The sequence below is a fragment of the Drosophila simulans genome, chromosome 2L (assembly GCF_016746395.2).
Source record: "Drosophila simulans strain w501 chromosome 2L, Prin_Dsim_3.1, whole genome shotgun sequence".
NCBI lineage: Eukaryota > Metazoa > Arthropoda > Insecta > Diptera > Drosophilidae > Drosophila > Drosophila simulans.
Window position 1 is genome coordinate 15844790 of NC_052520.2, and position 11285 is coordinate 15856074.

Genomic DNA, 11285 nt, shown 5'->3' on the forward strand with positions numbered 1-11285 from the left:
GAATGTCGACAATGCAATTTCAAGTTAACTCTTAGCTCATTTCCATGTGCAGTTTTGGCATATAGAACATTTCCCAAGCTCATTTTCAGTGCGGGAAAATTAATTAGATGGGAGTAACCATTTCCAGCCGCTCTTCAGAAACACTCGAACAAATGTCTAAACTTGTTTTACCTTTGGCATGACAGCCACTCGGCAAACTGCAGTGCAAACAGACTTTTGGATCAACTTTGTTAACTTCAGCATTAAAATACTTAACCCCATTCCGGGGCTCCGTCATCGAAAACAAACCCTCTTGCGCCGTAATCTATCAATAATATTATTACTTGAAGTGAGTTTGTTCGTTAGTTAGTTAGCTAGTTAGGTTCTCTTCAGCTGGTTGCACTATCCGCACCCAGAAGTTTTAACTTTAGCCAAACTCTCCTCCGCTCCTCACCGCACCAACGGATGGCCACTCGACGGGACGCTGGGTAATTCCCTAGGTAAATTTATAATTACTGGAAGCGACTTGAACCAGTTATGCCGGCGGCTGGAGTCCTGGGGGCCCCTTCTGGGTGGGTGGAAGTGGCCAGTGGGTGGCTGGGTGTGGGCTGCAAAAGTTGTATCCAGTTGTTGTTGTCTGGCGAGTGACCAGGGCGCCAGGCAATCTAATTTCCATTTAACCATTTGCCGGCGCCACCCGAAATACCCCTACTTTGTTGGCATTTTCATTAGGTTTCCATTGGGAAGCAGCCGCACCTGGAAGCTGGCTAAAAAGTTCATTCTAGGCGAAATTAAGTGTCATTTTTATTCGATTTTGTTTTAGTAGTTTACATTTTGGTGGTGAGCAAAGGGGGCTATGGCATAAAGTGCACTCGGTAGTTAAGCAGAGTTTTGAGAGCGTTTTTATATTCCCCAAGTCGCTTGCTTTTTATTGATTTTAATGGAAATGCAATTAAAAATTTAACAGTGTTCCAGGCGTAAGTGCATTAACATTAACTGAAAAATGATTTATGCCGTGTTTGACATTTTAATTATGCTCGCCGACGCAGCAACAAACAAACAAACAAGCAAACAATCGTGCATATATGTATACCCATGTGCCAGCGTGTGAGTGACTTTCATAAAGTCTATTTTATGCTTTAAAATTTCCGGCCATTTGTTTTAATATTTGCCGTTTGGTGTTCAATTTTTAATGTTCAATTAATTGCATTAAATTATGTGCAAAATTATGCACTTAAAATGCAATAAGTTTCCGCCCATAGACAAAATACGCACAGATCACTGCGCATAAAATGCATCAAAAGCGAGCAGGTTTTTTACATTTTGTAAATTAAATAATGCACTTGATCGGCTGAAAGTAATCATACAGTCGCACTTTAAAATTATACACCTTCAAATTTATTTTTACCAGGCAGTATAAATGTCTGCTTAAAATCAATAAATATCGTTTGATTATGCAATCGGACTGACTGCTGAAGCCACAAACCTTCGGATACTATATATATTCACTTGCGGCTTTTTGCTCCGCAACCAATCGCTTTAATTAAGCTTCATCTTGCCGGCCCTTCATCTCATTTCCCTGACCAGCACATCAAAAACCAATTAATTTTTATACGTTGTGTGGTTGTTTTACTAGGTGTTTTTTTGTTGCTGTGCGGCGGACAACAATTTGCCAATAGGATACTGGGCAGGACATACGCATACAGAAGCTATTAGTCAGAAAATTTAACACAGTTCATTGGGCAAATTTGAACACGGCTGAAGCTAATGACATAATTTCGCCATTGACTGGATTAGATAATGCCCAGGACACAGTGCCACATTGGCACACTCTAATGCTCTCGCCCCTGTCTAGTTAATTGTTGTAAGGTCCTGTCCAGGACACATTACTAACATTACAATCTGCTATAAGCCCGAAGCCAAAGATTAATGATCAGAAATGCCTAATGAAGTTATTCCGGTGGGAACGAGGGGAGTTCTATTCTATTCCCTGGGCTCTTTGAAGACAATGGAAGTGTGATGAAGTGCCGAGTCCTTGCGAGTCCGAAGCTCCTTCGTTTTTATTTATGATGCGCTCAAATTGTTGCTCTTTGCATATTTACCTTGTTATTTTATTACGTGACGGAAATGAACAGAAATATAAAATACAATAAAATAAAAAGAGAAGCGACGGCGAGAGCAGCGCCCACATAAACAGCGCGAAAACATTGTCACAGCATGAAGTCGAATGGTTTTAACATGCAAAAATATTTCATTTCCTCCTCCAGCAGCGAACTGTTTAATAATAAAAAAAAAAAGGAAGAAAGGGCAGGCGAAATGAGCGACAAAGTAAATTTCATAGTGAGTGAGAGGAAAAGGGAGTTGGCGCAAATAAAAAACTGCAATAAAAATCTGTTTAACATGAAGTGCGGCAAACGCACAAAAGTCTGAGGAAGATCCTCGGAAATCATCTTGTTCTGTCTCTGCTTGCCTTTTGCCCATACACTTTACAACTTATGAGTGCTAATAAAATTCACTCGGCACATACAGATACAGATATATAGCGCACAAGCTCACCGAAAAAATCAGCAGCAAAGCGAGTCCTTCAAGGTGTGCGCTTTGATAAAGAATTCCCCTCCAAGCAAGTCCTTTATGGTTGGGGACTAAGTGGCGAAGATATCCCAATGGACAGAATAAAAGGCAAGGATTTCATTTAAAATTTCTCAATTTATTGCGTCAGCTCTGCGGCGGTGGAGTGTTGCTTGCATTGTGCAATTTCTGTGATAATTTTGCAAAGGATGGTTTGCAAATTGGTTGCCGAATGAAGAAAGGAATTCTTGATAAAATCTTCGATGCACAAGCTTATTGGGCATTATTAGGTGTGCTATTGCGATTATGATTTGCACTGAATTTCTGCATTCTGTGCAGCTTTCTATGGAAAATGCTACTGGCAAAGATTTGTATTCGGAGCTAACAGTATTTAACCGAAGTTATCTTTAAGTTTGCACTGATAACCAACCAAGTGATAACCAAGTTCACTTAAAAAAATCCGTCATACCCTGGGAGCTATATACAAATAATCAAGAATTATGAGAGAAAAGTGGAAAGCTCTGTTGATATTGCTTCAGCTCCTGGCTCATTTGGAATCGGGTCAGGCTATTTGGTTTCCCTGGTATTTTCAGCGTTACGGACTGGATCCACATTCCTCGCGCCATGGCGGAGGTCATAAAAACCACACGGACCCCGGGTCAACCTGCCCACCTGGCTACGAACTAAAGCCATCCGTGGCAGGATTGTCTGGAGGAATGCCCGAATGTGAACGCGTTGATGGATCGAAAAAAACAGCACGCTTATGCGACGATAATCCCGTGTTGATGCAACTGGCGCGTCTCTACGTGGTGAGTCCTGAGAGGATTGTTCTGCTCCTGGCGCAGCCCTCACTAACCGAGTCCTGCGCCGAGATCAGCGATGTGCTGGACAACATTCGGAACTCCATGCGCAACTGTGTCCTGGCCCCGGATAACATATACGGTAGACTAGCTGAGGGACTGAGCTACTTCCAATCGGAGGTCTGCGTTGGTGACGATAGCAGCAACAGGAAGCGGTGCACCGGACTCCAGGAGTCACACAACTGCCTCAAGGAACTCCGGACGGACATGATCGAGTGCGAGGCACCGGCTGATTGGTACGAACGCAGGAATGCCAGCAAGGTGTGCCACATCTTCAACGATGTCCTGAACTGTTACTATACGAGGGCAGCCTTGTTGTGCGGACTCGAGGTCGCCAGGCAACTAAGATCCTTTGCAGGAGACAGCATGGGCAGGGCCATGATACACAAGTGCGAGGTCAGCAAAAGGCTGCCCCGGGTTGATAATGCCATGCCCATCAACGCAAGTTCGAGGGCTAGTTTATCAATATTGCGTGTAATTAGTTCATGGATTTTCGTTATTTATTTCTCAGGCATTAAATATATTTTTTGATAATGATAAGTAGTTGTGAATTATTGGTACATTAAAAATATATTTCGTATACTGTCAATTATGAAATAGTAGTTAAGAACAAATTTTATCTGTTGTATACCATTTTTAGTGTTTCGCTGTTCTAAGCTCTTTAGCATCTAGAATATACTTAAATTTGGAATGTGTATGAGGAAAATACCATTTAGTATCACTTAAAACTGTCATCCGACTCAATAAAGTTTAAGAGGTCTGAGATCGAAACTAAATAGACGGCTGTTATGTTGAGCCATCATTTATCTTGCGACGGCCCGAAATGCCAACTTAAGTGTTTAGCTATTTTCAACTAAATTTCAATAAACACCTAAGGGACTTAGGCTGTCGACAAAGTAAGCCAATTCACCGACACACCCGCATAGTTTCGAGGTGTGTGGATATCGCTGTGTGTATCTGTGTGAGAGAGGTGACCGCAAACATACAAACACTGCTCACGGGAAACCGATGTCGACATTCGCCTCTTGCTTAGAGCGAAACTCATCAATTATGTTGACGCGGCTGGAAAATGGCTGGGTGCTCCGGGTGGCTTGGCTGTTTGGGTGGTTTGGGTGGAGCGTCGGTTCGCCGTGCTGGCCTTTGTTAATGACACCTCTACCAATCGCCTGAGTCGGCCATAAAGAGCGAGATCGGAAAGCTTTGGGGGATGGCTTTTACATTTGCATCGCACTCGTGGAGGCTGGCCGCAGGATATCTGGGTTACAAAATGAACAACAGACCTCCTTCACTGAGCATCAAAGTGTTGGGACCACAATTTAGGTTCATTAGCAGGCAATTTCAATTCAATTTGACAGCTTCCTTATAAAGGTATTTAAATATGAATAAAGATCTAATACTACACTTCTGCATTAATACTAGAAATTATATTATAAGTCACAAAACACCATAAATAAATATGGTATCTATAATTCAATTTTTGGGTCCAAAAATCCATAAAATTGATAAATGATCGCCATATTCTCATTTGCACCCACAAATTATTACTCATAAAACCGAGGTGGCTGGAGTTATGACTGCTCATACTAAAACTTAATGCCACAATTAAGTAGAGCAACAGCAAATGAAGAGGCGCTTGACACCCACACAATCGCGATGAAAGAACGCCCACCGTGTGGCAAATAAGGGCGTGGCATCTGCGCAGGACCAACTAGGATCTAGTGTGGCGCCCGTTTTGTGTCGCCATGGCCGGCGTTGTCTACTCCATTAAAATGAAGTTGTACCTTTTGTGCTCTCTGTTTTTTTCCTGCTTGGCGCCGACGAGACTGCGAAAACAAAAAGCAGATTGTTGCCAAACAAAACACGGAGCCACATTTCAATGGGGTTTTTACCTGTAAATACGGCCAACCGACCGAAGAGGCACACAACAGTCCATCTGCCCGACAATCGCCACGCAACCCTCCTTCAAACGGATAAAGTATCTTTTCTCTTCGAGTCTCATTCGGTAGATTGGCATACCCTCGAGGAAAGCATGCATTCAAAAGCTCCATCGATTTCATCCTCCTGTTTTCAAAATAACGTGAGACTTGGGGCAAATTTCAATTCTAAGATATTTATTTTTGTCTAACACAAAACAATTAAGCATAACAAGCTCCTCACCTTTACAGGGTATGTCGTGGTCGGTAAGCAGAAATTAGCTTGGATTCCCTTTTATTCCATCCTGGTTTTCTTTGGCTAAATAAAAATAAGTGCTCTGGAACTGAGAGCTTTGCCTGCTGCCTGCAATTGACAATAAACATGGGAGTTGAATGGAAAGGAAAGGCGGACAGGACTCTAAATGTTGGCCATTCCCTCGGACGAATGTCCTGTGGCCATATGTGTGACTCAGTTGATGATTCCAGCCACCGCCTTCATTATTATCCCCTGACAAACTGAAATACAATTCAGTTGGCAGTGGTAAATTTGAAAGTGTTTTCAGTATCGTTTTATTTTGTTAAATTTCCTGAATATTGCGAATGCATCATAAGATTAAATTAATTTTAATTACTTGCCATTAATATCATTCGCTGAAAGTGTTCAATTAAACGAAATGCGCACAGATGCCTTTGTTTATTAATAGGCTACCATTTCGGAATTTGCGAAAGTTTAAATGAATTTAATTTAACACAATAAATAGTTTAACACAGTATCCGCTAATACTTTTCGACATTACCACCTGGCTAGTGAGTATCGACATGCACTGGTGGATACTAAAATTGACAAACCTGCGCACTTTTGCATCGCAAACACAAATTCCTTCCGGCAAAAATATTCGGATGACACAATGTTTTAGCAAATATTTTGCTGATATAATTCATTTCAATTCCACTCGAATAGAGCTCAATCACGCCCTCAGCGCCACATACCCGTACCTTATAATTTCATCAACATCAATTTAGCCGCATAAGACCCGGGGCCAGGCGATCCGACCAACCAGACCGCATTTGTTTGTGCCATTCCGACCATTCAAATGCCCCGGCACGTATTGAATGCCACAACGGCTTTCGAAAAAGGCAGACAAAACAAATTCCCCCCACAAAAAAAAGGAGCAGGGAAGTGAGCATATTTAATAAGTTGACAAAACATATTTCACACGCACAAATGCGCCAGCTTTCGGTTGGCTTCCATTTTGTTTGCCCTCGACTTACGGCCAACTGCCTACATATGTCAAGCATCATTATTAACAGATTTTCGGGTGCGACACGCACGAGCCCAAAAATTCTCTGAGCTCTCCATTTATCCCCGGGGGCTAGGTGGTCCATAAAGGTGAGGGTTTGGGACCGCACAGCGTGTGAAAATGTTATTGACATCTATTTCAATATTTATAAGCGCACGCTGAAAGCATTGCCATATGCGGCAAATACAGATTGAAGGATTTCGGTTTCATTCAATGTGCCAAAGTCCAGCAAAAAGACCAATATTAAACAATTTATCCGCAAGCTTCCAAACTTTCAGAGTAACTCATCAAAACGCAACAAAATCAATTCGATGTCAAGTCAAGAGAAGTTGTAAAGTTATGTGAGACATGGACAAACAAAATAACAATAATGATTGCCTTTTAATTAAGTGTTTAGGTAGTACAATAAAGATTGTGTATTAATTAGCTCGATTCTTACTTGAATAAATTATATGAAAATTCAGATTTGCAGTTTATAGTTAGAAATATTGGCAGTATATTGGTAAAATGATTTCACAATCAATGTTCACTTAGAAATTTACAAATAAATGCGTTTTGTCAGATTTGTGATACCTTTTAAGTTCGACTAAAAATAACTTATAAACTTTAGAGTTCTAGACTCCTCCAGAGCAGCCAACAACTCAAACGAAATATGCATCATTTACCATTTTCGATAGAGATTTTCCATCGGGGGACTGGCGGCGGAGAAGAGCTAGCCCGGATCCACCGTTGCCTTCTGGTCCGGACTGCTCGACTGACTGGCCGCAACACAAATGCCATGGCATTGGACCTGACACTAATACGCAAAGCTTGGCTGGGCAACTAATAAGCGTGTGCCGAGGTGTGTCCTGTTCCAACTTCCCGGCGGCCAAAAGTACATCGCCGCCCCACAGGCTGTCAGGACCAAGCTGTAGTTGTGGCTCCGGGGGTATCCCAAGAGTAAGCAATACGCCGGTTCTGGAAATGCAACAAGCTAATTAAACCCATATCAAACTGGAAGCATTGAACTGTTATAAGCCGGGCTAGACATCTTGGCTTCGGATGCCCACACCATTCACCTCGAGACGTGCTCCGTTCCAAATGGCGTCCAAAATACTTAAGCACTGTGGATAAATTAAATTGGATACATAAGTTTGTGCATAATAATAGAAGTACCCTTTTTAAGACTATGCTTACCATTGTCTCCATGCTTACCATAGGTGATTAAAGTCTGTCTAGAATTTTTAATATAAAAGGTCAGTAAATTTGGGTATATGATTATTTCTGCTTAGTTTTATTGCCACTGTAAAAGTTTTGCGACTCCCATAGTGCACTTTCGTCTGACCTTTTAGGAATTTAAATCAGCGCAATACTAAAGACACGTCCCAGACATGCAAAAATGGCGAAAAAGCAGAAGAACAAATCTAACCGAAAGGAAAATACTCGAACGGCAAGCATATCGTTCGCATATTTATGCGCCATGACCGAAGGATTGTGGCAGACTCCAAGGATGCGGCAGGGTTCAATGCATTGATTATATTGCCATTACGCATACGCCGCGTTGTCCGTCGCATAACAAAGACAGAGCCAATATTAAATTGATACCTGCTTCAGTGGGTCGGGACGAATTCAGTAATTTATTGATTGACCCCACCAATCGAAACTAAGGCCAATTTGGTCCTTGGAAGGACGAAGCTCAACAGACAACATGCAAAAGGCCATGGCGCTTGGTAAATTTATAATCAACATGATCAAATTACAACCAAAACCAAACCCCAAGCCAAACCCAAAGTGAGTCAATAAAAGTCAGAACAGAACTTGTGGCATTTTGTGCTTATTATTGGGCATTCAAATTGCCTCAAGCATGAATTATGTGCGACCAGCGAATCAAATTTGGCGCAAATTCACGCACTGTTTTGCATGCCATTGAAAGTCGTCGAATTGAATGCAAATAAGCGTAAAGATTCGCTTAGTGACTTTGACCCAAAGTGCTCGGCGGCATTGTTCATTGATAAGTAAATGGAACTTTTGTTTAGTTCCTCGATGACCGAGGAAGTTGAAGTCGAATAGTTGAATAAACTTTTATTTCAGCTGAGCAAGGTACCGTCGGCATTCTTAAAGCGAATTCCCCGTCTATAGCCAGTTCTGAAAATTGAGTTCTTCACGGTTGGTTAAACCACTGTCAGAAATATATTGAATAAAGCTAAGCTGAATTTGTCACAAAAAATGATTATATTATATTCGAATTTGAGGTCGAATAAGCTGAATTATTTTGCAAAATGGGTGCTATCCTTTATAGATTTATGTAGCTTAAACGAATAAATGATTTCTTTACTTTATCGCTTGTATTATTCGGCGTTTGCCATGTATTATACGTAAGGAAGTAATCAATTATTAAAATGAGTTGACTTTCTTTTGCCGGTGCTCATTAAAAACCAACGCCCCACGAGACCTCAAAAGAGACATGTCGACTTGAGTCTACTTGTTGAGGCGAATCTCCTAAACACCTTTAAACGAAGATGAAGCGCCGCAAGAAGAGCTGACGTCCTTGAGGACTTGCCTCAGTTTTACTCTAATGACATGCAATTTAAGGGATTTTAAATAGTGGCAGCCAAAAGTATGCCAACAGCATGCGGCATGTCAATGTCATTATGCAACAAATGGCAGAGTGACGTCGCGACGGCATTGCGGCGGCGGATATTCGTAGCTGCATTTTCACACCGCTTGCATTTTTCATTTACCACAAATACACAGACGTACACAGACCAGATGAAAATTACACAGGAAAACGCGTATGCATGTACATGGCTGTATACATACGTAAAACAATAAGTTCATTTTTAACGCAAGATATACATGTGTGATGTATGTACATACATCCATTTGCCTCGCTGCGCATGCATAAGAACTGGTCCGAGGTAGAGTGGGTTTGTAAAACATTTTTATGCTCCAATTTACAATCAAGCTACGCACCAAAAATTCATTGCCACCTGAAGCATGTGCCAGAATAAAGCCAAGAGCGAACGACGAATGCCGATCCATATTGCACCACTAGCCATTCGCAATCCTTTGATTTAAGGACTCTATTGTGGCCACTCAAAGACTTTGACGTGGCTAAGCCATCCTTTCATCGTTCCAAAAGCTCTTACTTTCAATCAATTAAATGGAGAAATAAATCGAGGTTCAAAAAAAATACCAAAGAATTTATTGAATTTTCATGTTTTCCTTAAAGAATAGGCTTGTAAGTTTATTTTAAACAATTTTGTTGAAGAGAATGTATTAATATCGAATAAATTAAGTACCCTGATAAAAATAGAATCTTGAGAGCACACCGTTCTTGAGCGTCCTTTATACTTATTTAATTTCCGGCTCCAGGCAAATTAATTAAAAATAAACCCAAAGCGATAAGCAATACATAAGCCCCGCACTCACGCACTGGCACACAAATCGAAAGGAAGACCAACTCGAATTGCTTGCAGAGCGGTAGATGAGGAAAATAATTACATAGCACGCAACAGACAATGCAAGGTGAAAATTGCATTTTCCGAAAGGGGAGATGGGCGAAAGAGCGATGGGGAGAGAGAGAACTCACATTACATGCTTCTTAAGTATCGTAAGACTCATACGTGCCACGCGCGCCGGCTAAGGATATTTATACAAACTTGTTGTGTGCTCCTCGCACAGGATGCTGCAAGTAAAATGGTAGCGAGAAAATGCATTTAACAAAAACTCGAGCAAAATTGTAATGTAAAGAAAAGGAAATTATACAACTTGTTGTTGCCGCTGCATCCTGAAACTGAGCAAGTCAAGAAGCTCCCAGTTCCGGTGTCCTTGTTGCTGCTGCTGCTGCTGCTGCACGCTTTTTTCTATACACGTTTTGTTTTTTTAAGGGCGAAAGTGAAGTCCTGGCACCTTTATTTAAGACACCGCCTCAAGGAGCTTCACTCGCTGCATGCTGGCGATTTAATAGCACGAGTTTTGGGTGGGTGGCTGGCATCTGAAGCGACATATGTTATGTCTCCTCCGCCCGACGTGTTTCCCGCAGTCTGCCAGCATAAAGTCATTAAGTGGGGGAAGTGAAAATAAATTTACGCTCGGTAAATAAATCTTTTTGATTCTCTCCACTTGTGCGCTCCATTTTCTTTTGCCGAACTACTCGAAAATACTTTAATTAAATTTATTTTAAATTCGCCGGCTGAGCGGGCGAAGGCAATCGCCAATCCCCGGTGTAATGAATGAAACCTTGTTGAGCTTCGTTTCGTCTATTGCATTAAATATTTGATTGAGAAGCTTCTGTAACTTGTGGTTCACTTTATGCTATCAATAACATGTCCACTATATCGTATACTGAAAACACCACAACACAACACACTATCAGCTATGATTTTAAATGCGATTCTTTAGTTTTGAGTCAAAGAATCAGTAGGTCTTTTTCACATTTTCGAATAAATAGAGTGCCCACGTTTTATGGTAAGACTCAATCCGCTTGCCAATTGCTCCCTTTTCCAGTACATCATACTCCACTCCCAGATGGTGGTGTGAACTTTCGGTTTAATGTGGCACAGCATGCTCGGAACTTCTTTGCCAGTTGCCACAGAAGCTCACTTAACCCATTTCAGCCATTTCAGCAAATGCGTAAACATTTCACGTAATCGCTCAACACCTAATCAGCATTCGGCTTCAAC

The 11285-nt window shown here is 41.4% G+C and overlaps 1 protein-coding gene across 1 annotated transcript; it reads left to right on the forward strand.

Moving 5' to 3' along the window:
- Positions 1–2984: 2984 nt before the first annotated feature.
- Positions 2985–3953, forward strand: LOC6732484. Its single transcript, XM_002079568.4, has one exon. It carries the CDS (start codon positions 3048–3050, stop codon positions 3936–3938), a length of 891 nt encoding a protein of 296 aa, XP_002079604.2. The 5' UTR covers positions 2985–3047; the 3' UTR covers positions 3939–3953.
- The last annotated feature ends 7332 nt before the right edge of the window (positions 3954–11285 follow it).